The sequence below is a fragment of the Rhinoraja longicauda genome, chromosome 17, assembly GCF_053455715.1.
Source record: "Rhinoraja longicauda isolate Sanriku21f chromosome 17, sRhiLon1.1, whole genome shotgun sequence".
In the NCBI taxonomy this organism is placed as follows: Eukaryota; Metazoa; Chordata; class Chondrichthyes; order Rajiformes; family Arhynchobatidae; genus Rhinoraja; species Rhinoraja longicauda.
Window position 1 is genome coordinate 24,799,998 of NC_135969.1, and position 26,365 is coordinate 24,826,362.

Consider the following 26,365-nt stretch of genomic DNA (forward strand, 5'->3'; position numbering starts at 1 on the left):
GCTGTGGGGATGTTTTTCAGCGGCAGGAACTGAGAGACTAGTCAGGAGTGAAGGAAAGATGATCGGAGCAAAGTACAGAGATCCTTGATGAAAACCTGCTCCAGACCGTTCTGGACGAGAGGTTCACCTTCCAACAGGACAACGACCCGAAGCACACAGCCAAGGCAACGCAGGAGTGAGTGGCTTTGTGACAAGTCTGTGAATGTCCTTGAGAGGCCCAGCCAGAGCCCGGACTTGAACCCAATCAAACATCTCTGGAGGGACCTGAAAATAGCTGTGCATCGATGCTCCCCATCCAACCTGACAGAGCTTGAGAGGATCTGCAAATAATGGGAGAAATTATCCAAATACAGGTGTGCCAAGCTTGTAGCGTCATACCCAAGACTTGAGGCTGTAAATGCTGCCAAAGGTGCTTCAACAAAGTACGGAGTAAAGTGTCTGAATACTTATGTAAATGTGATATTTCAGTTACATTTTTTTAATTACTTTGTAAAAAATTCTAAACACCTGTTTTCACTTCTTCATTCTGGGGTATTGTGTAGATTGATGATAAAAAAAAAAGAAATTTAATCCATTTTAAAATAAGGCTGTAACTTAACAAAATGTGGAAAAAGTGAAGGGGTCTAATACTTTCTGAATGCACTGTTCGGGACAACATATCTGTGAGCAGGCGTTCTCCATAATGAACATTAACAAATCCAAACTGCGCTCATAGCCGACAGACATCTAAATGACATTATAAAAATCACAACTGCCCAGAAACTGGTCCCTGATGTTGACAGGCTGGTTAAAGCCAAGAGATGTCAGGTGTCTGGAAACAGCAATTGAAAAATGAGTGACACTATTCGATGCACTGCGACATGTATTATGAAATATTGAGTGTCATAATATTGTGTTTCATTCATTTTCTGACAATTCTATTATTGTATACTTGATCACTTCAATAAAAATTAACTGTTGTCTGAGTTTGATTGCTGGAAGCAGGCTAATAAAAATTAAGTGCAGTTGTATAGCCTACATTTATAATTTGTTTCGTTAGGTCTACATTTGTGTCTGTTAATGTTCGATTTCAAATGCTTTATTAATGGAAAGGGTGTTGCTCTCGAAACAATCTTAGCCAAAATAGCAGTTTTTTCTCTCTCATCACAACTTTCTTGTAGCCTACAACTGTAAGTTAATACCAATCATAAAAGTAATGCTTGCTAGGCAATCTTCTTGATAAGAAACATAACTCGTAAAATGAAACACTTTGTAGTTATAGTGGACACTGAGACACGAGAGCAGGTTGAAAAAAATGAAGGCAACGAAAACTGTGTGAGCACACGCGCGTGCATAAGCTAATGATGGCTGCAATACAGGCCTGGCAAAGCATCACCAAAGACACCCAGCAACTGGTGATGTCCATGAATCGCAGGCTTCAAGCAGTCATTGCATGTAAAGGATATGCAACATAATACTAAACATGACTACTTCCATTTCCATGACATTAGTGTCCCAAACATTATGGTGCCCTGAAATGGGGGGAGGGATATGACGACTATGTATAAACACTGCTGTAATTTCTACATGGTACAACCAAAATGTATAAAAATGGCCTTTATTAAAATCTGACACTGTGCACTTTAACCACATGTGATTTTTTTCTATTACAAATCTCAAATTGTGAAGTAGAGGCAAATAAATAAATGATGGGTCTTTGTCCCAAACATTATGGAGGGCACTGTAATACAAGAACAGTCTGTAAGTTTGTTTAGATACGGGCAAACATGTGGCAGGAGTAAGGTAATTCACTGAAAGCCTATTTTGTTTCAGATAAATGTCAGACTACGGCACTTATAGAGATTGGAATGTTCCAGAAGAAATGATTAGCACAGGAAGGATATTTTGAGGTGGATATTTTTTCTGGGACTGATGGCAATTGTTAAGTAAAATGTTAACTTTCTAGTCTTCTTGCTTTAACTTGTACTCTCAGACATATAGGCACTATAGACTGACAACTCTAGTGGCAGACAGCTCCAGAAGCCTATTAGGTTTTTTCCCCATTAGAGTTCTGAACCAATCATCTTTCACAGCCCAGAGGTGCTTTTATGTACTCTTAGCTTTTATTCCATTACTCTTTTGTATGTTTTTGCATTTGCAACGATTTTTGCACCATTCTGCTTTTTGGTACGTCAAATTTATTGTATATTATCATGTATTTCATTGGACCATTGTATATTGTACTAGTAAATATGATCTGACTTATTTTAATTACGTTCAGAGCAACTGGATTCAACCAATTGTTTCACATGTGCACGTTTTTAAGTGCATATATAGTTCAACTTGATGCAGATTACAGCCAAATATATTAGACCTTGATATTTGCAGCATATACATACATTAGCAAAGATTTTAATTTGTTTTCAATATTTAATAAAACCACATTTATTTTAACTATGTTGCAGTGATTTTAGGTTTAGCCATCAGTGGAGTATTTCACCAGACCTATTATTTATTTGGCTGTTTCTGGATATTGAAATGTACAAAATGCCTGTCCATGTCACAAAGAGCATTTCTAATGACATTTCATGGGAATAACTCATCAACTTAAATGCCACAAGCCCATCTTGTAGATGATGCCAACTGCCAAATGAGATCCTTTCGTGACCACAATATCAATTTGAGTGTCATTAAACCCATAAATATCCCATTTGTCCTTCTCTAGGTGTGCTTATCAGTTAACATGGTAACTGGACCACATATGGCAGTTCTGGATGTTTCTCCCCCACCAGAATGAAGAGATGAATTCAACATCAATTTGGGCAACATGAATGGGGGGGGGGGCAGATATCAATTATCAGATGAGACCACCATTATTATGGGTCTCATTAGATTATTATGGCACATTAGATTTCCTCCACAACTTCTAACTCAGTTAAATACAGCTTTATGCTCTGCCACCATGAAATCAAAAACACCACCGACACGAGTACTGAATTTCATATGTTCATGCAATTTTTAGAATAAAACTCCTGATTTTATCAATTTTCAAATGGAGTTTGTGATTTGATCTTAATTGAAAACTGGTTCAGAAACACTTTGCCAGCTTTTTGTTCACCTCTATACCCAACAAATTCCAAGTTTTGTTTAGGGAAACATTACTTGATTGTAATGCACAAAATAAACACGTCAGTTTCTCAATAACACAAACTTCAGTATCAAGAAACAAAACTCAGCATGTCAGGGCTTCTTTCCAAGTTTTGTTTAAGGAAACATTGTTTGTTTATAGTACATAAAAGAAACATTATTTAGCATTGGTCATCCAGAAAGGGCCCGTTCTTAGTGGGGTTTTGATATTGGCTGCGTCCTTGTAATAGACTTTGCACGCCAAATATTTGTCTCAGTCACGAACTCTCAGACTTACTATTTTCGAGTTAATGAGGAAACAGTGGAGCGAGCCTGTTCAACTATTGTTGCTCTTGGCCGTGTCCGTGTAATACAGACTACAAGCCCCAGAAGAGCCTCGTTTTAATCAAGTTGCAATAATTTGTGTAAATTTCCCCTCAGGTGTAAGTTGGCCTGATGGACGGGAACCCGTTACGCAGCTTTCGCCACATCGAATCCACCCACAAATGTTTATCGCCGCTGCCTGCGCGCGAAAGGCCGACCATGCGCTTTATATAGGGAAGAAGCCACGTGATCGCCACGACCTTTTCCTCCAATCCCCGTGTCTCGCGTCACGTGCGCCCCGGATCCACGCGCTTTCATCCGCGAGTCGCCGTTGGTCCGCGAGCTCGCGACTCCCGCCGGCGTCAGCCACGTGACCTGCCGCGCCGCAGGGGGGGGGAAAGAGAGAAAGAGACACACACCCCTCCTCACGTGACCTGACGCCATGGTTGCGCTGTCTGCGGTTGCTGGTTGGTCTTAGAAATGAATCTTTATTTCATTCAGTTATAGATAAAAAGCAATTCAAGGAGTTAGCACTAAATTTCTGGCTCAATGTAAGATAATATGTTTGCGATGTATTATACATAGTTTTAATATACATATGGAATCGCGTTCAGGTCAGTATTCAGTTTAAGATAATTTACAGTCTTTCTGTAAATAAACTATTTCTGGACTATTTCAGTACAGTAATATGGAATTTATGTTATTAAAATATTTATTATTCCTGTCATTTATATGTAGGAACAAAATACCATCTCCACCTTCCAGCTAAATAAAATTCCTTTCTCATTTTCCTCATTCAGGTATTTTAAATTGAAATTCAGTTGCGAGCCCCAAACGTAATAATGCAGGTATTATTTTGGTAACTGGAAGAAATTTATTTCAGGACTCACTTTACGAGTAATTAACTAAACGGCAGCGACCCAAGGATGTAACTCTCAATTGCGCCAGAGTATCTTGCCTACAAACGTCTTGGGGCCCCTGCACAAGATGATTCCAATACGTTTATTATGACTAACTACTAGTTTCTGTTTTCCTCTTAATTGTTTAAAACCGAGACAAATTGTATCGTTTCCTACTAAGGAATCTATTAGCAGCTGGTACTTTGCAGATTAAGTAGATTGATAGTTTCTGAATGATAGTTGGGAGGCAAAACCCTGCAGTGAATTTAGATAACTCACCAAAACAAAGATTTAGTTTGTGTACTGCTCCTTTTGGAGCTGGGATAGGTAATGTTAATTGGTATACATTATAAATTAACAAATTGGAAGTATTAAAGACCATGTATAGTTTCAATGTAGATTATATATTAAAATATTTATTTTGCATCACCACTTTGTTTAGTAAATGCAAGATTTAAAGGAATTTGTGTAAATTTGAAATTCCCCTGAGTATTTGGAAGTCTTTAGGCAGCTTTAAACTGTTGTCTTAAACGTTCCGTATTTCAGTAGACATGTGGTAACATCTAATATCACTCTCCTATTATACCCACACAGCTGAAATGGCAGATAACTGCATTACATGTTTAATAAAAAGTCCAGTTGCACTACAGAGTGGGGATTTGAAAACGGATTCATCGAAGCCTGGAGTGTTTGTTATAGAGGTGACTTTTCCAAAGGAGAGAATCACTAATGTATGTGACACTTGTATCTTTCATATCAATTAAAGGGGGAAAATACTGTTTGCTTACTGCATGTCAATTTCTATAATCATATTGTGCTTAATAAGCAGTCATGGGGATGAAAGAAGTTACCAAAATATTGATAAAGGAGCTAGGAGCTTGTAAAGGGAAGCTTGACAGAGACAATAGGTGCAGGAGTAGGCCATTCAGCCCTTCGAGCCAGCACCGCCATTCAATGCGATCATGGCTGATCACTCTCAATCAGTACCCCGTTCCTGCCTTCTCCCCATACCCCCTCACTCCGCTATCCTTAAGAGCTCTATCCAGCTCTCTCTTGAAAGCATCCAACGAACTGGCCTCCACTGCCTTCTGAGGCAGAGAATTCCACACCTTCACCACTCTCTGACTGAAAAAGTTCTTCCTCATCTCCGTTCTAAATAGCCTACCCCTTATTCTTAAACTGTGGCCCCTTGTTCTGGACTCCCCCAACATTGGGAACATGTTTCCTGCCTCTAATGTGTCCAATCCCCTAATTATCTTATATGTTTCAATAAGATCCCCCCTCATCCTTCTAAATTCCAGTGTATACAAGCCCAATCGCTCCAGCCTTTCAACATTCGACAGTCGCGCCATTCCGGGAATTAACCTAGTGAACCTACGCTGCACGCCCTCCATAGCAAGAATATCCTTCCTGAAATTTGGAGACCAAAACTGCACACAGTACTCCAGGTGCGGTCTCACCAGGGCCCGGTACAACTGTAGAAGGACCTCTTTGCTCCTATATTCAACTCCTTTTGTTATGAAGGCCAACATTCCATTGGCTTTCTTCACTGCCTGCTGTACCTGCATGCTTCCTTTCATTGACTGATGCACTAGGACACCCAGATCTCGTTGAACTCCCCCTCCTCCTAACTTGACACCATTCAGATAATAATCTGCCTTTCTATTCTTACTTCCAAAGTTAATAACCTCACACTTATCTACATTAAACTGCATCTGCCATGTATCCGCCCACTCACACAACCTGTCCAAGTCACCCTGCAGCCTTATTGCATCTTCCTCACAATTCACACTACCCCCCAGCTTAGTATCATCTGCAAATTTGCTAATGGTACTTTTAATCCCTTCGTCTAAGTCATTAAACACTGACATAGGGAGTTGTAAAACCATTTCAGCTAAGGAGCTACATTCTTGTGCAATTAATTGAATCAAGCCGACACTCAGATATAAACCAATATAAACTGGGCTACCTTTTATTCATTATCATTGCACCATTTTGTTTTTAGTACATTATATATCCACCACTATTCTGCATTGTTTTTGACACAATTTGGCATGGAATCAACCAGATGTTGACAGTTCCCGAAGATTAATTTCCTCTCAATACTGCAGCTGAATTATGGTATCGACCCTCTATTTGGTGGTACAGTCCTTTCAGTCTCTCCTTGATAATTGACCACACATTCTCAATTGGATTTGGGTCAAGTAAGTTATCAGACCAGTCCAAGCACATATCCCCTTCTGCCAAAAATGGTGGGTCACCTTCTTTGATGTATGGTACAACGCCAGATCCATCTGGAAAAGATTTCACCATTCCCGGCACGAAGCTTTACTGCAATAAATCGATATATTGTGATGGTCTCATCATTCTGTCAATTGAGTGCAGTGAACCAACACCGCATTTTCTCACTGGCTCTCTGAACATGTTGGCTACTTTGAACCTGAACCAGGAAATGGCTTTCGTCACTGAATAACACCTTTCTCCAATCTTTATATCTTCGTATTTTCTGTATTGTCCAATCTTTATACATTTGTATTGGTATTGTTTCTTTTTCATAGCTTTTTCACAGGACATCTAGCTATACAACCGACTTCAATGAGGCGTTGGTGCAAGGTGCTTGTGCTTATTGAGACTCCAGTGCCTCCAAATCTTTATTCAGGGCATCATTCGTCTTTCTTGAATCCTCAGTTTCTAAAATCAGCAAGGCCTCATGTCTTGCAGTTGACTTCCTAATGTGGCCAGTCCTTGCCGGTCCTCTTGGGCGATAGAGATCTGGCTTCAGACCCTTGCTTGGATACTGCAAGCTTGGATACTGAAGCTTCGCTCGTCTTTACCATCTCTTGCTGTAACTTTGAGCATGGTTTTATAATCTTTGTGTGCCTCTTTGGAGTGATATTCATTTTGTGGATTGCTTGATATCCATTTTGTGAATTGCTTGACGAGTTCTTCTCAAATAATGATAAATCACTGGAAATGACTATCCAAAAAATGATTAATGAATAGAGGAACTTTTTCAGAGAGATTTATGGAGTTTCAGAAAAATATAAGAACAAATGGTAGACGTAGAGACTCATCGTACAAAAAATTAGCAAAATCTGCCTGTGATACAAACAATTTACACAAGGATGTATTTGTTCCATGGAGCCAGTATTTTTGTAAGAATGGCTGTCCAGAGTTAAGAAACAAATCAGCTTAAATTACAACTTTCAGTGGTGGGATATGCATATGAGAAGCAAAAAATGGCCAGCGTTAGTGGAGTTGGCACGTAGAAGGACAGTTGTATGGATAGAAGAGATTAATTGAAATGGAAAACAACATGAAGGATAAAATGTTATGCCTGCATTCTGCTGCTGACCTCTGAGAAAACAGTCCAGAAATGCCAGCAACATCAATTGTATGGATTTCATCTCTTGCCATTGGTTGCTAATAGTAATCAGCACTAAGAGATGCTGACTTCAGCAGCAAGAACGTCAGCCATTAGGTTGAGCAGCCAACCACCATCAAATACTGCTCTTTACTTTCAGGCTTTCTAACTGTACAATCCTTAACATTTAGGGGAACAAAATTAAGATTTTTAAATACAGATTTAGGTCATAGGAAAAATATTTGTAAACGTTAAGTTTATTTTTTCATTTTAAATGACAAAATTATGGACGTCTTTATAAGCTGATATTGCTAACTCAATAATATTTTGTTCCAGAGAGGTTGTTAATCAACTATTTAACAGCTAAGTACATATTAAAGATTTCATTATACATCATGTAAGATGTATAGTGTAGCTGGGACATGTTGGCCGGTGTGGGCAAGTTGGGCCAAGGGCCTGTTTCCACATTATGTCACTCCATGACTAAAAAAATATCCTAAAATGACACACTTTCATACATGACGTATAATTAATTTGAGATGGATGTTGCCGTCATAGAAATTAAGAGGATATAATATACTCTAGAATGCGCTGAAATAAATGGCTGACACTTATCACAAAGTCTTTGCCATTGGGAATGAGAACCTCAACCTTTTAATGAATATGACTTTTTAATGCCGAGCATTCCCTTTGTGTTACATTTGTCTTTATAGACCTCTTGTTTTACCTGTTTTTTTGTATTCTAGTCACTTCGTTGGACAATATTATTTCATCTATTCGACTGACACTCAACTCTGGTTTGCTTTGCTGTTCACTGCCCAGATTAGGAAAATCACATTTAAGAATTATTACACTGCATTCTTAACAATACGCCTTCAACAACGAGTGTCTGGAGAGTCTGACAAAGCTGTATTGAAGTGGAAGACTTGTTTACGCAACATGTGTCTGATGTCCAATCCTCACACGGAGAATGGATCACAAGATTACTTTTCCATCTCCAAGCAACAGGTCAGGCTTGATTCTAAATATCATCTGCTAATCTGTCTATATACTAAAGCTCTCATTTGTTCCTGAACTACAGCCAAAATGGTACACAATAGCGAAACTATTTTAGGCCCACCTTACTCATCGTCGTTCCTTTGGTGCTAATGGAAGAAGTTTCATTGAAATTGGTGTTATATTTTTAGTTATTCACATTTTAAAGTTTAAATCCATCTCCGAGGGAGGGGGAGGAGGGAGGATAAGGGGGTGGAGTGGGGGGGGGAGGGGAAGGAGGGAGGGGGTAGGTGGAGGGGAGGTGGAGAGGGTGCTGCACCAATGCAGTAGAGGTTTGGGCCCAACGGGTCCACTTGGTCTAGTATAAACTAAAAGGTAGTTATATATAATAGAATTTCACCTTTCCTATTTAACATTTGGTTCAAATCACATTGGATTAATCAAAAATGGTTACCATTTTAATTTAGGCAATGTTTCAACCGTAACATATTATTTCTATTCCGGTTTGGATAGCCGTATTTGTACAGGTACGTCTGTTATAATACATGTTTCCATAACACAAATTGGATATTGAGTAAGAGATGAATTAAGGAACACTTCACATTATTAGGTTGAATTGGTTATCGATCAGGAAATAGAGAACCATTTTAAAATTAATTTGGAAATTGACAAGCAACCTGTCTTTAAATAGTAGAAGGACAAAATAAAAAGAATCTCTACAGCAATCAGACACATTTGGCTCCAAGGATACAGTTGCTATGTTAACCACAGATGGCCATTGAAATTGATAAGCAATCACTTCTGTTGACATTTATGTAATGAAATTGTATTAAACAATGTAATGTGCAGCCTTTTGTATGACTACTTGCAGTAACAGAAATAAACGTACCAAAAAGACCTTTTAGTCTTGAAAATCCAGCAGGAAAAATAACATTGTGAGTCTGAAACCCTATAATCCCGTTTTCCCCATTGACACAATTGTCTTTATACTGTGACTTTCTACAAGACGAGTTTTGTTAGAAACGTGACTATCAAGTTATAGCAGCACTACTTTCACACAAAATAATTCAAAATTACCAAATTTAAATATTATTGGGTATAGGATGAGGCTACCTGAATGCATTGTATATCAGTTTCTCAAGGGTAAATAATGACAAAAAAAACAATTGCAAAGTATAAATTACCTTAGCATCCAGCAGTCTTAGTAACCACATGCGAGAGAGAATTTAATTGTAACTTTTGGAGTCTCTGCAGGATTTGCTTATAGCCAATATATTATCAAACCAACTCCAGTAGATCAACAGGAAAGAGTAAGTTTCACCAACTGAGAAAAGGCAAGAGATGCTTACCATATTGTTACATTTTACTGGGTATTTTCTGATCCTCAATTGTTAAAAATAGTAGTTATTTTATTCACACACAAGAAGCTGCATCTTTTTGGTAATTTGCCCTCATAGGCAAAACAACAAACTTCTTTAACAGTAATTGCTTCATGAATTGAACACAATCTCACAATTCATCCATTCCCACATTTTGGAAAATGGACAATTGACAGTGTTTCAGGCCTTTGCATAGTCCACGAAACAGCTCATAATGAAAATGCTTGCAAAAAATGAAATGAACATCACTGATTCAAATTATTAAAAATCATACTTGCATTTAATGTTGATTACGATAAACAAAAGTTCAAGAGAAATTAAATATCTCAAATGATAGCATTAGATGAGAGAAGGTCAGAATGCAATTTGTTTTAATTAGAAGGATCCTTCATTCAATTATTTGAATCAATGAGATTCCAACAGGCTGGAAATATGTATGAAACTACGCAACATCTTTCAATTAAAGATCCTAGGTCTTGGTTTTTACATTGCTTTTTTGGGGGGAATTTTAAACTCGTCACAATGACGCGCTGTACATTTGAATTGGTCATGCGAACTAAAGCTGATTCTTTTTTTGGCCAACTATTTACTAAAAGGGGTTGATCACCTTGTTAGGAACATACTATAGACCCCCAAATAGTCAGCGGGAATTAGAAGAACAAATATGCCAGAAGACTGCACGCAACTACAAGACTAATAGGGTTGTCATAGAAGGGGTCAGGCAGCATTTCTGCTGAAAATGGATATGGGATGGTCAGGACCCTTCAGTTTTGGTGTCCCTGCTCTGGGATGTCATTAAGTTGGGAAAAGTACAGAGAAGTTTGACAAGGATGTTGGCTGGACTTGAGCTATAGGGAGAGTTTGGGCATGCTCAGACTTTATTCCTTGGATCACAGGAGGCTAAGGGGTGATCTTGCAGAGGTGTGTAAAATCATGAGGGGAATTGTTAGGGTGAATGTACTGTGTCCTTTTCCCAGGGTAGGGGAATCAACAACCAAGGGACATAGATTTAAGGTGAGAGGGGAAATATTGAACCTGAGGTAACTTTTTCACTCGGAGGGTGATCCGTACATTGAATAAGCTGCCAGAACCAGGTGCAATAACCGCATTGAAAAGACATTTGGACAGGTACATGGATAAGAAAGATTTAGAGGGATATGGACCAAATGTGTGCAAATGGGACTAACATAGATGGGCATCTTGGTCAGCATAGACACATTGGGCCAAAAGGCCCATTTCAGTGCTATATCACTCTGACTCTACCCTTAGTAGTTTTATAAAACAGTGCAATATTGTTATTTATTCCTGCAGAATTTTGAGAAATAAGTCTTTTAAATATCTACAAATTTATCTTTTGTTACTGCAAGTGAAAAATACTAAAAGCTGCATATTACATTGTTTAGAGCATTTTGCATGTGTCAATGGTAGCATCTGCTTATCAATTTCAGTGACCATCTGCGGTTAAACTGACAATCATATTCTTAAGAGACAATGGCGTTTACTTGCTGCTTGGAGGTGAAATGGGAACAGTTTTTGTTTTCTCTGCTTGTTAATATCCAAACTAACTTTCAAGTGGTTAAGAGTAATTTTGAAGGTAGACACAAAATGTTGGAGTAACAGCGTTACAGGCAGCATCTCTGGAGAGAAGGAATGGATGACGTTTCGGGTCGAGGCCTTCTTCAGAGTAATTTTGAATGACTCAATCAAAATCATTAAAACCAGTCGGCGTGGCACAAATAGTTACTCCCTAGTTCATCAATCATGATTCATCAATCATGATATATCCAATTTCTGTTGTAACGCACGTTATAGCAGAACTACCTGTACTGAAGTCAGAAGACTATCTGAAGAGCCTTCAACACATTCCCTCAACACATGATCTCCATTTGCTTTTTAACTTTCAAAGGCATTGTTTCCTCTGAACTGTAGACATTCACTCTTCCATTTCCACTTAACTCTTTCCTTTCTCTTGATACTTTTCTGCAGGAGATGCAAAACCTTTCCTTTTGCCTCTTGCTTCTCCAGCAGCCCCCTCTGTCGTCGTCCCCCCGCTTCCTCGGTCCCGCCCCTCCGTGTGTGTGTCCACAGCCCCCTCCGTGTGTCCCCCCAGCCCCCTCCGTGTCTCCCCCCAGCCCCCTCCGTGTCATCCCCAATCCCCTTCACACCTTCCCCTACCCACTCCCCCTCCCCTCTCCACCCCCCTACCCCTCCCCTCCTTCCTCCCTCAGCCCAACCGTGGACCCATTGCCGGGCGGGGAGTGCCCCCGTGGGGGACAGGGAAAAGGCGCTGACCTCGGCCCCGTTTCTCCTGCGGGCCGGGGGTGGAGCTGAAGCGTCTCCTGCAGCTCGGCTGAGATCTGCGGTGAGCGGCGGGAAACGGCGGCGACGGCATGGACCTGTTGCCGGGTGGGGGGGTGTCTCCCGGGGCCGTGGGTGGGCGGGAGTGGACAGGGAGAAGGCACTGACCTCGTACCCATTTCTCCTGCAGGCCGGATGTGGAGCCAAAGCCTCTCCTGCAGTGCGGCGGGGACGGCCATCTTGTGGATCCTCTCCGCTGCGCTGCACCACGGGGGGAAGGTCAGGCGCGGGGCACGCCAGGACGGGCACCGGTCCTCCCACTGGTCCACCCGGGAGCGCATTTATTAACGTTTATTAGGCAAATTGTTTTTAAAAAGTAACAAAAGTGGGCTCATTCAGACCACGGGGGAATGGTGAGTAGGGTGGGCCTAATATTGTCACGCTGTCGTGTACCATTTTGGCTGTATAGAGGGCATGGTACACACATAAACATATACGCACAAACAAACCAAGAGTTTTAGTATTATGCATATATATGGATAATATATAGAAAATGCAGGTGCACTTATGTTTGCAGGTCGTACTAGAATTAGTCTACTGCAGAAAATCACTGACATTTTGTCAGCGACACACAACTTGTAAATTAATTGATAACGTGTATTGGGCTTCACCCTTAGATGCTTTTTGAACCAAATGATGTAATGACAGTGCGGCTGATCCTGAGGCAGCCTTCCCCAGTCTGGGTGAATTTTACATTGGAAGATATCAAGGTATATGAGTACAATAACAACAAAAATGTAAGTATCAGCATTGGGCATCCTTCAAAATGCCTAAGTTGGGACTAGTTACAAGTACCTTTGTAAAAATGCTTAATGTTGTAATTAAAGCCATTTCAGTGTACTGATTTGAAATCATGCAAGTTTAAAGGGAATTTCTACTGTTCAGTCCCAGAAAATGCTTTTCACAAAATGACTCATTCTAGCACTAGAGGGAAAATGTTCTCTTAGGTGAGGATATTGGCTTGCACTTGTTTTAGACTTTGTTGTAGAGATAGTTGTAGAGATACAGTGAGGAAATAGGCCCTTCGGCCCACCGAATCCATGCAGACGAGCAATCACCCTGTACACTAGCTCTATTTCACACACTAGGGACAATTTACAATTTTTGACCAAAGCCAATTAACCACACGTCTTTAGAATGTGGGAGGAAGCGGAGCACCTGGAGAAAATCCACGTGGTCATAGGGAGAATGTGTAAACTCTGTACAGACAACACCCGAAGTTATGGTTGAACCCAGGTGTCTGGAGCTGTGAGTCAGCAGCTCTCCTGCTGTGCCACTGTGCTGCCCCTGACAAATGTCTACCATAGACTGATTCAGATGTTATTGTAGACTCTCGCTTAAAAAAATAGCTTCTTAAAATTTGTGACTAAATCGCAAACATATATCACAAACTAGGACTGGTGTCGCTTGTTGATCAGCAGCCCTCCCAACCCTTCCGAATTTGACGGAAAGTTTCCGCTTTCTTATTTCATTTCCACCATTCCGATTTTGCCTCACATTTTTCCGCAAAACTGTCGGTAATTGCAATTTGTCACTTCGGCCACTAGAGGTCGCTAGGGGTTCTGTGAGAAATCCCCCCCTGCCCTGGAAGTCTCCCCGAAAATGTGGCCCCTAAGCTGGACAAGACATCCAATCTCGACCTCATCGGGACTTCCATGGCCGATCGATGGGTTGAATTTGCAACCTGCAGCAGGGGCTCTGGAGCTCCAGCCCAGCTGGAGCCAGCACATCTATCCCAATAGCCGACTTCCTTGGCCAGCTGGATAAACCAGCAAAGCTCTGGAACTAAGAGTGCCAGAAAATCAGTGGTGGAACTGTAATTAAATATTAAATTTAAGTGCAAGATTATATAACTATATTAATTAAGACGGGGTTAAAATAATTTTTAAAAAGCAGAAAAGCCAATTACCACCTTTTTGGGCTGATTATCAATTAATGTGTAAATTTACTTCAACAAGTACTTCCGTATGCTTAGTCGAGTCGCATATATCAACTCTTTCTTCATAACTTAGTCATACATTTTATGACCATTGTTCTTTTATTCAATACCAAGAGAATTGGGATGTGTAAGGAAAAAGCAAATTAAATTTAGAAAAAACAAAACAATTTTTTCTTTGTGTTGCAAAAAATATCTCTGTTCAATAACCTTTCTATAAATAGCAGAATATACTCATGATAGGCCTGTCATTGTACATATAGTCCAAGAACTGCAGACTTGGAAATAATAGTCGTTTTTCACACATGAACGTAGCGCAACGCGTATGCGCATTTGGCATGCATACTTTTTTTTTGCTGAAAAGTTGCATTACGCGCCATATTATGAATTTTGATGTAAAATTCTGAATTTTGGACATTAAAATTATGAATTTGTAAAATCAAATGTTGGGAGGTCTGGATCAGAAGACAGATTTGTTTATTGGAAAGACATTTAGGCACTATACAGATTTTGTTTTATGATCGTTTCATGGTCACCATCATGATATTGGTTTTTTTAATTACTTAAACTAATTTTGTTCTGACTTTGAACGAGTCACACGAAAACTAAGGATGTAGATGTAAAAGGTCTCTAATCAGCACAAGCAGATATCCAGAGGAGACTCTCCTGGGAGAATTTCTCAATAGAATCTCTCTGAACTCAAAGTACAAATCTCATATAGATGTAACATTTTCCTTTATATAGCCAATCAAAAAATCTCCTAAGCTCTCTGTCAATTGTCAGATCCATTCTGTCTGTATTCAGGTTAACCATACCAAGCTCGTTTTGCCAGGCAGAAACCCAAGAACAATTCTGGTTGATTTATCACAATTTGTGTAACTGGGCATTAATAGAGGTAGGTTATGTGATCACTGCCATTCATTAAGATCATTGCTTATCCTTGGCCTCATTTAGACAATTGATTCTTTTTGCCAAACATTTTTCAATCTCAGGCATAGACTAAATACCTCAATATGCCGGGTGTACTGCAAGTAGATTAAGCCTAGGTTGACAGGGGCATGAAACGAGTTGCACAGATAACGTGGAAGAAGATAAATGAAAATGACTAGCATGCACAATTTAAACTCTCTTAACATCAGTCATTTTTTTACTTTGTACTTGGTAAAATATTAATCTAATATAAATTCCATAATTAGAAGTTTTTGTGAATTGCTTATTTCAGAAATGAAATGAAGAATTTGTTGGACAAGTAAAAAAATAAAGATTGGCTATGAACCAACTAAGTAGATTAAATAATTAATTAATGAGTTGCATGCAACATGCTTTTTTACAGCAAGAACAGGGACCGTGGCTTCCGAAGCTCACTCCTTTAGAGCAACCTTTGAACTTAAGTGATGTGAGTACAATGTACATCTTTACGCCAGGAAATAATGCAGATCTATTGAGCTTTTGAAGAGGAAAATAAGTTTTCCACCAAAATTCTAACAAAATTCTCTGATGTCCATAATCGTTCCCATTCACTTCCTGCACTTGAAATCTTTATAACTTATAAATTCCTGGGATTTAGGTACCTCCATCAGTACCTAAACATAGCCAATGATATTATTCAATGTTCCCATATTTGTTTAGCCACCTGATGAAATCATCCAATGTCTGTTTGGAAAGACCACGTTTAAAGCACATACAGATTTTGAGGGCCAAGTTTCAGTTCCAGGTTTATGCTCCGTTAGTTGTTCTCAATCCGGTTCACCAATTGCCGTCAGTTCCTAAACAGAATGGAAAATGAACCAAGATTTTGTTTTTGAATTGCTGTCCAATAGTGCTCATAGAAGTTGACATCTGCATTGTGATTGGTTTATTATTGTTATGTCTACCAAAATGCAGTGGGGAAAACTCAACTTAGCATGTTATCCAAGCAAATCATGCCACATGTGATTGGAATCAATGCAAAAGACAAAATAAACAGTGCAGAATATAACGTTACAATTTAAGAGAGTGCAGATTAAAAAGTGCAAGGGCCTAAAATAAGGTAGATTGGAACATGGGGAAATTATCCGAAGTATATGAAAGGTACACTCAAGAGTCTGATAACGATGGGGATGAAGCTGTCTTTGAATTAGGTAGTATGTGCTTTTTGTATTTTCTAACTGACAGGATAGGAAAGAAGAGAGAATGAGAATGGGTGTGAGTGGTTCTTAATTGTGTTAATGGTTTCCATTGTGTTAATACTTTCCAAAGGCAGGGTGAAGTGTTGATGGAATGGATGGTGGGGAGAATGGAGAGTTTTGGTGGGAGATGTTTGTGTGATGGACTGGGCTGCTTCGCAACTCTCCATAATTTCCTGCTGTCTTGGGCAGAGCGGTTGTCATACCAAGCTGTGATGCATCCGGATCGGATATTTTCTATAATGCACCTGTAGAAATTGTAAGAGTCTTGGCGACTCTTCCATTATCTTCCGAGGAAGTAGAGGCATTGATGTGCTTTCTTCGCCAGTGCACCAATGTGATTAGAGCAAGACAAATTGGTAATATTTACACGAAGGAACTTGAAGCTCTCAGTCATTAAGGGGAGATCTTGCCTGACAGAATTCAGTTGTAATTCTTTGAGGAAGTAACAAGCAACATAGACAAATGGGACTAAGCAGATGTTTACTTGGATTTTCTGAAGGCCTTTGAAAAGGTTGCACACGTGAGGGTACTATAGGAGCCCATGGTATTAGAGGCAAGGTACTAGCATTAATAGAAGATTGGCTGCCTGGCAGAAGCCAGAGTGGAAATAAAGGGGGCCTTATCGGGTTGCCTGCTAGTGGTGTTCCATAGGGTTTGGATCTCCTGTGAGGGCAAAAGACACAAAAGATTCAGGATCAGTTCCTGTGGATTGGAGGGTAGCTAATGTTATCCCACTTTTTAAGAAAGGAGGGAGAGAGAAAACGGGAAATTATAGACCAGTTAGCCTGACATCAGTGGTGGGGAAGATGCTGGAGTCAATAAAAGAGGAAATTGCGGAACATTTGGATAGCGGTAACAGGATCGTTCCGAGTCAGCATGGATTTACGAAGGGGAAATCATGCTTGACTCATCTTCTGGAATTTTTTGTGGATGTAACTAGGAAAATGGACAAGGGAGAGCCAGTGCATGTAGTGTACCTGGACTTTCAGAAAGCCTTTGATAAGGTCCCACATAGGAGATTGGTGGGCAAGGTTAGAGCACATGGTATTGGGGGTAGGGTGCTGACATGGATAGAAAATTGGTTGGCAGACAGGAAACAAAGAGTAGGGATTAACGGGTCCCTTTCAGAATGGCAGGCAGTGATTCGTGGGGTACCGCAAGGCTCGGTGCTGGGACCGCAGCTATTTACAATATACATTAATGACTTGGATGAAGGGATTAAAAGTAACATTAGCAAATTTGCAGATGACACAAAGCTGGGTGGCAGTGTGAACTGTGAGGAGGATGCAGGGTGACTTGGACAGGTTGTGTGAGTGGGCAGATGCATGGCAGATGCAGTTTAATGTGGATAAATGTGAGGTTATCCACTTTGGTGGAAAGAACAGGAAGGCAGATTATTTGAATGGTGTCAAGTTAGGAAATGGGGAAGTACAAAGAGATCTGGGTGTCCTTGTTCATCAGTCACTTAAAGTTAGCATGCAGGTACAGCAGGCAGTGAAGGAAGCTAATGGCATGTTGGCCTTTATGATAAGAGGAGTTGAGTATAGGAGCAAAGAGGTCCTTCTGCAGTTGTACAGGGCCCTAGTGTGACCGCACCTGGAGTACTGTGTGCAGTTTTGGTCTCCAAATTTGAGGAAGGATAGCGCAGCGGTAGAGTTGCTGCTTTACAGCGAATGCAGCGCCGGAGACTCGGGTTCGATCCTGACTACGGGTGCTGCACTGTAAGGAGTTTGTACGTTCTCCCCGTGACCTGCGTGGGTTTTCTCCGAGATCTTCGGTTTCCTCCCACACTCCAAAGACGTACAGGTTAATTGGCTGGGTAAATGTAAAAATTGTCCCTAGTGGGTGTAGGATAGTGTTAATGTACGGGGATCACTGGGCGGCACGGACTTAGAGGGCCGAAAAGGCCTGTTTCCGGCTGTATGTATATGATATGATATGATATGATATTCCCGGAATGGCGGGACTGTCGTATGTTGAAAGACTGGAGCAACTAGGCTTGTATATGCTGGAATTTAGAAGGATGAGAGGGGATCTTATTGAAACATATAAGATTATTAAGGGATTGGACACAGTAGCGGCAGGAAACGTCCCCAATGTTGGGGGAGTCCAGAACCAGGGGCCACAGTTTAAGAATAAGGGGTAGGCCATTTAGAATGGAGATGAGGAAAAACTTTGTCAGTCAGAGAGTTGTAGATCTTTGGAAATCTCTGCCTCCGAAGGCAGTGGAGGCCAATTCTCTGGTGCTTTCAAGAGAGAGCTAGATAGAGCTCTTAAAGATAGCGGAGTCAGGGGGTATGGGGTGAAGGCAGGAACGGGGTACTGATTGTGAATGATCAGCCATGATCACATTGAATGGCAGTGCTGGCTCGAAGGGCCGAATGGCCTACTTCACCTATTGTTGTCGTGGTTACCGGTGTTCAAAATGAAGCAGATGACACGGAGAATTCTTCAAGAAGTTAAAAGCCTTTATTTGCAAACAACGGCTGGAACAATCAGGATGTCAACCATCTGACTGCCCACTTAGTACACCGGGCAGCCTATTTTTATAGGGTTATTCTAAACCTTATCTCCTTTGTATTACCTCATACCCACACTCCCTTTCTCCCACACTCCCTTTCTCCCACACTCCCTTTCTTCAGTCCTTCATTGCTTTGTAGTACCTGTTTGTCCCGCCACCATTAAATCCCATTTAGTAATATATCCTTATCTCAATGCTCACATCCCTTCATATTTCGCCTCCCTTATTTCCTGCTAGTTCATCCCTCACATCCATCCATCCCCCCAAGGCCTATGTTTTTCCTTATCTCTTCTCTTGCCACCATTAAATCCTACTCATTGATGAATGTCCGCATCCCTTCGGATTCTGCTACCCTTATCATCAAGGCTAAAGCAAAGGTACAAGCTGCAAAGGAGTGTTATACAAAGGAGTGTTACAGAGATGCGTCCCTTCGGATTCTCCCCATCCCTTCGGATTCTGCTACCCTTATCATCAAGGCTAAAGCAAAGGTACAAGCTGCAAAGGAGTGTTATACAAAGGAGTGTTATGTTACAGAGATGTGTCAAGGGTATGGATTGTCTAGAGCGCCTTAATTAGTTACAGAGGCGCCTAATGCCTAAGCAGTTACAAACCTTAAACAACAATGTATAAAATAATGCCGTAACAATGTCTAATGTATAAAATACTAGCAAATAATATCATGCATAAAATAATATTCTCCCATATTCCCCCCTTTGAGACCTACACGGTCTCACAGAAAAAGAAAACCAAAAAACGCACATGCTGTTAACTCAAATCATAAATCCATTCTCACCCATTAGCCCCCCAACTTAGGATTTTATAAAGAACGTGCAGTTTGTCAGTGTTCTTCTTCCAACATGCTAACATCCTGGGTCACTCGGCCAAAAACCTACCCCCATATGTCTAGGGTAGGAAAAAAGACCCAGCTTCCCTTCCAACTACGTTCTTAGTAATCTTCCAGAGTAACTTGCTCATCAGTATAGTATTTTATCGGAGAGATCTGTTTCTCAAATTTGCCCGTATCCTGGAGCAACGGCAGCTGATTCGCAGTAGCTTTCACTAGAAGAGATTTAATACATGGAAAAACACAACACAGCACAATAGCAATTATAAGCAGGGTGATTCCGATAGTCACCCCGATTTTAACCAACCACGACCCCCATCCGCCTAGAATATTTTCTAGCCAGCCAAAGAGCCAGCCGTAACCTGCATTCTGTTTAACCTCTGAAGAGTCTAATCTTGATCAATGCGTATAATTGTGAGGGTCTGGTATAGCCAGTATTTGTTCCTTGGCATTGGCCCATACGATACATTGTGATCGTTGCATAGTGTGTGCCGTATACTGTGCCCACTTATACCAATCATTAGTGGTTGCTGTGCGCCATGCGACTAAGTTATGTGAGTCATCGCCATCCCTATCCTCAACGTTCCTTCGAACTCGCCTCTGTTCCCCTAACTCTAACAGGGTAGTATTAGGACCAGTCTGGTTCCACCCAGTCCAAAGCTGTGAAATCGAGGGCTCCCAGATCTGATTCGGGAGAAGCACTATTGTCCCCCACCCCGTCGCCCCTGTCCACATTGTCGCGAGGAGGACCGACGCCCACAACCTCATCTTCAACAACCTCAGAGTCACTAATGTCCCCCAAGACTTCCTTTATGATCTGGTCAATGCCTGATCCTTCCCCTGCGTTTTCGTTCTCATGCTCGCTTACCTCTTCTCCTGTATTTTCGTTCTCTTTCCCGTTTACCTCGAGGTCATTCACAGGTTGTGCCTGTGGGACAGTCCTTGTACAATGATTGAGATGGTACCACGTGGACCGGCCCTCTACCTGAACAGCAGTCGGTGAGGCCTTGGTTACTGTGAACGGTCCTTCCCTTCTTGGCTCATTTCACCTTCGTCGAAAGGCTCGCACATAGACCTGATCTCCGGGTTTAATAGGTCCTTCTCCCTGGTCCGCCTCTGGCTCCTTTTGCTTTTCCTGTGTGTAAATAGACTTGTGTATCAGTTAACTGTTGCATGTATTGTTTAAGTTCTACCTCTAATTGCTCCAAACTTGGTCCCTTGTAAGGACCTCTCCATTTGGGCATCGGCATGGGTCTGCCAGTGAGCATCTCATGTGGTGTTAAATGAGTTATTCGATTAGTTTGCATGCGACAGCTCATTAATACCAATGGCAGGGCATCAATCCAATTTAACTTTGTAGTTGCGCAAATCTTATTCAATTTAGCCTTCAATGTTCCATTAACTCTTTCTACCATGCCCTGAGATTGAGGGTGGTATACACACCCAAATCTTTGTTTCACTCTCAGGGCTTGCAGCACCAACTTAACTGTTTTTAAAATAAAAGCCGCTCCATTGTCGGAACTGATTTCGGTTGGTATGCCGAATCGTGGATGACCTCATTTAGTCAGAAACTTGACTACAGTTCCTGCACCTAAATCCTTAGATGGTACTGCCTCCACCCATCTGCTAAATCTATCAATTACTACCAGCATATACCTTTTCCCTCTTACTTTTTTTTCAACATGTCCACATAGTCAATAACCAGGTGTCTAAATGGTCCTTCGGGCACAGGTATATGTCCTATAGGTGTTGCTATTCCCTTTCTAACATTGTTTTGAGTACATATCTCACATTGTGACAAAATGTAATCTACTGAAGCCTGTAGATAGGGTGACCAAAATCCATCTCTCTTTATATTCCTTAAAACATCTTTAACACCTCCCCCCTTGCACAGTGGTCTAGCCCATGCGCTTCTGAGATGAGAATGGTCAGCAGAGGTGTAGGTGCTACCAGTAAACCTTCGTCCGTAGTCCACAGGCCCTCTACATTCTGTTTGGCTCCCCTCTGTCTCCACATTGTTTGTTCAGCTAAAGTAGCCCTACCTTACATCGCAACTATATCCTCCTGTGTGGGTTGCAGGTTCAAATTTACCTGAGGGGCAATAATGGCTGATTGGCATCCAGATGCTTTTCTGGCTGCTTCGTCTGCGGCATGATTGCCCTTTGTGATCATGTCATTTCCCTTTTTATGTGCCTGGCATTTAACGATAGCTAGTGCCTTAGGTTTAGTCAGTGCCTTTATTAGGTCCGAAATTTGCTGAAAATGCTGTATGGGGTCCCTATTGCTTTTCTTGAAGCCACGCTGCTTCCATACTGCCCCAAACAGGTGACAGACCCCATGTGCATATGTTGAATCTGTGTAAATGTCAGCTTTCTCACCCTCCATCATTTCACACGCTGTTGTTAAAGCCTTAATCTCTGCTAACTGGGCTGAGCAAGGTTGTGGGCAAGCTTCTAATCTGATTGTTTGAAAACCTGATTGGTCCTGCTGCACTACTGCAAATCCTGCATGATTGCCATCATAATCCCTATAGCATGAACCATCCACAAACAAAACTTTCTTGTCCTCGTCATTCAGTGGTTCTGATTGTAAGTCCGTCCTTAATTTAGAAAAAACATCGTTTCCCCAACACAATCATGGGGTTCCCCCTCATAGTCAAGCGGAACATAATCAGCTATGTTATTTGTGGTGCATCTTTGTATTGTAATGTCTGGGAATGTCAACAGCATTTGAAATGCTATTATTCTGGCTGGTGTTAATACAAACTTCCCCTTCTCCAACAGCTCTACTACTTTATGGTGTGTATATATAGTTACAGGATAGCCCATGGTTATAGATGAGGCTTTGTTGTACGCATAGTGCAACGCAGCCAGTCCCAGATAGCAGGGTGGGTAACCCTGCGCCACCTCATCTAATTTTGTACTGTAGTATGCCACAGGCTGCTTAGCTTTACCTATGCCTGTTTCCTGCATCAGTACTGCTGCAGCGTAGCCCTCCTGCCTGTTTGAAACGTACAAGTGAAAGATTCTCTCATAATTTGGCAGGGTCAGGGCTGGGGCTGACTGTAACTCTCGCTTAATAGTGTTAAAAGCTGTCTCCGCCTCCTCATTCCATTGTAAAACATTTCTCAAATTTGTGTGTCCCGCTTCCTTCAGTATTTTTCTCAATGGCATCACAATTTCAGCATATTCTCCAATCCAGTCTGAGCTATATCCAGACATTCCCAAAAATGTCATCATTTGCTTTACTGTCTGAGGCTTGGGAGCTTTAATTATTGCCTCAATTTGATCTGGTGCTATAGCTTTTACTCCCTTGGAGATCAACCGTCCTAAATATTCCACCTGTTGCTTACAAAACTGCAACTTCTTCCTGGACACTTTATGGCCTCCGTGCGCCAGCCTTTCTAAAAGAGTCAGGGTGTCTTGCTCACATTGCTCCTCACTTTCAGAGCAGACCAACAAATCATCCACATACTGTATTAACGTACTATGTAGGGATACACCTTCCAAATCTGCCTTCAGTACCTGATTGAAAACATGAGGCGAGTGTTTAAATCCCTGCGGCATCCTAGTATAAGTATATTGAATGCCCCCGTAAGTAAACGCAAACAAAAACTAACGGCACGCTAAAGAATGCTGAGCAGAGATCAATCACTGAAAAGTACGCTGCCTCCGGTGCATCCCCAACATATTCTATCAACTACCTGTCTGCCTACTGGCCTTCCTCTTCCCCTTCCTTGTGCTCCCCCTTGAGGGCCCCAGTCCTGTCGGGGCTGATTCCCTGATCTGATTTGCCCCTGATAGGACATTTGAGGAGAAGCTCCCCCAAAGACATTTATTATTGGCATGGGATTCTCTGGCCTCTGCCTGGCTCTGTCATAGGACTCACTCTGCATCAGTGTATCGTTCACTTCTGCTGTTTCAGCCAGGTCTGCTGTTACTGCCAGCATTTTCTTTCCTTTTTCACGCTCTTTCTTTTTTTAGTTCTTCTAGTTGCATTTGCATCAACTTTCTCTGCACCTCTTCTTGTTGGTTCACCATTTTTTTGTCTCTCCTTACGACATTTGTCGACTGCATGAACCAGGTGGTCCCTGAACTGGGAGTGGGATATGGTTGACAATTCCACCACCTCCTCCAGTCTGGACTTAACTCGAGGAGACATTGCGTCCACTATAGCGGTCCGAAACAAAGCGGTCATCAACTCGTTACCGTCTATGTTTTGTTCGGTTTCAAGTCTCCACTTTTCAGTTGATCCTCCAGATAAGCCGCTGGGTTCTCCGTGTCCCCCAGCGGGTCTCCTTTCAATGTCTTTAGGTGCACTTTGAGTGGGTAACAGTCTCTGAGGGCCTGCCATACCCTCTGCCTGACTCGATCAAATGGCGTGCCATCAATCATCGGGTTATTTGCTGCGTTTTTTATCCCAGCCATTTCAAATAGTTCTGCTAATTTCGTGGTTCCTATTACCTTCACCAGTAGTGCCTTCAAATCTCCCATAGCCAATAATCATCCTGTAGTCTCCTCCTCAAAGGCCCTAATCCATTTTCCTGCCCCGTTATATATGTTGGGCAAGGTGTTTTTCAGCCCCTCTAGGTCTCGGGTCACCCAAGGAATATACTGGGTTTGTCCTGTCTTTTTCACAAGTAATGGCATCATTCCACCCTTCAGCTCCTGTCTCGTTTGCCATCTCTTGTTGTAGTTCTACCTGTATGCTTTCCCACCTCATTCCTTCCTGGGCATACCCCTGGCTTCCTTTCTTTTTCTTTCCATATATTTTTCCATCTCCCTTATCTCTATCTCTAAGCGCTTTATGGATGCCTCTATTTCCCTTCTACACTCCCTTGTTCTTTCCCCATCACTTTCTAATTCTGCTTAATTCTCACAGTTTTGCCCTCTCTGATGCCTGTTGATTACTTGCCTGTGTTTCTGCATTGCAGCCTCCCTCATACTCCTCATTTGCTGCCTGACGGATCTCACGAATCTTTCTGTCCCTGAGATCCCTGAGGACCTGCAACCTTTTAATGTCGCCTTCTAGTTCCTGTTCTTCTTGCCTTATCCTTTCCTTTTCTCGCTGCCCCCTTCTCTGTCTATATTCCTTTATGTCTTGCCCATTCTTCCAAACTTCGACTTCTCCCTCTATCTCCACTATCCCTTCCACCAAAGGGCACTGTTTTATTCCGTCCTGTCCGGAATAAGGAGGGGGATACCCAGGGTCCCTTAGGCTGGGGTACAGAGTTGATTTTTTCCCCTGAAGCTCCTGACTTTCATGCTGTTTTTCGGGTTTTTCACTCTTGTTTGGGGTGGTATTCTTTTCCTGGTATGCTTTCCTCAGCCTTTCTCCTATTCTAAACAATTTAAGTACGTCTAGTTCTTTTTCCTTTTTCGTTAATCGGGTTTCTGATTTATCCTTAGGCTTATACAATAGACAATAGGTGCAGGAGTAGGCCATTCAGCCCTTCGAGCCAGCACCGCCATTCAATGCGATTATGGCTGATCACTCTCAATCAGTACCCCGTTCCTGCCTTCTCCCCATACCCCCTCACTCCGCTATCCTTAAGAGCTCTATCCAGCTCTCTCTTGAAAGCATCCAACGAACTGGCCTCCACTGCCTTCTGAGGCAGAGAATTCCACACCTTCACCACTTTCTGACTTATAGTTCTTAATTAACACTTCCATTTCATCACACATATTTATATCAAAATTCATATCAAAATTTATATCATATTTATATCATTCCGTGGGCCATTTTGTAACCAATTTTTTCGTCCTTTTTTCCCATTTCTCAGAGTGTTTTTTAATATCCTCTTTGGATATGGGGAATTTCTTACTTAGTAGTTCAACTGCAGTTATTTTATTCATTGTACTCGTCTTATGTTATGTTAGTGCACTTGGTCAGTCAGTTTAAATGCAGTCCTTGTTTTCACTCCGTTCTGTCTCTATAGTCACTATGGTACCTATTACGCTATTTCTATTTTCTACAGTTCTACTATATTCCTTTAATATTTTGCAATTTTAATTTTTTTTTTATGTTATCCAATTATTCCAATTTATTTATTATTTTTTTATTTTTAATCCTGCCCGTACAGACCCCCAGCTAACCAGAGATCCCTAGCCAACTAGAGCGGTATCCACAGGACGCTTTATCCTGCCCGTACAGACCCCTAGCCAACCAGAGATCCCTAGCTAACTAGAGCGGTATCCACAGGACGCTTTATCCTGCCCGTACAGACCCCTAGCCAACCAGAGATCCCTAGCCAACCAGAGCGGTATCCACAGGACGCTTTATCCTGCCCGTACAGACCCCTAGCCAACCAGAGATCCCTAGCCAACCAGAGCGGTATCCACAGGACGCTTTATCCTGCCCGTACAGACCCCTAGCCAACCAGAGATCCCTAGCCAACTAGAGCGGTATCCACAGGACGCTTTATCCTGCCCGTACAGACCCCTAGCCAACCAGAGATCCCTAGCTAACCAG

At 41.6% G+C, this 26,365-nt stretch overlaps 1 protein-coding gene across 4 annotated transcripts in view; it reads left to right on the forward strand.

The window, feature by feature from the left end:
* The first annotated feature begins 3,819 nt into the window (after positions 1-3,819).
* nicn1 (nicolin 1) overlaps positions 3,820-26,365 on the forward strand; it is a 29,244-nt gene continuing 6,698 nt past the window's right edge. Inside the window, exons 1-5 of one of the 4 annotated variants that reach the window (XM_078414376.1) lie at positions 3,820-3,896; positions 4,923-5,029; positions 8,515-8,700; positions 13,043-13,162; positions 15,695-15,757. In XM_078414376.1, the coding sequence (XP_078270502.1) occupies positions 3,872-3,896; positions 4,923-5,029; positions 8,515-8,700; positions 13,043-13,162; positions 15,695-15,757 (501 nt within the window). In that variant the 5' untranslated portion in view covers positions 3,820-3,871. Of the gene's footprint in view, positions 4,044-4,922; positions 5,060-8,514; positions 8,701-13,042; positions 13,163-15,694; positions 15,758-26,365 lie in introns of all 4 variants that reach the window. The other 3 variants (XM_078414374.1, XM_078414377.1, XM_078414375.1) reach the window with 3 other exon arrangements.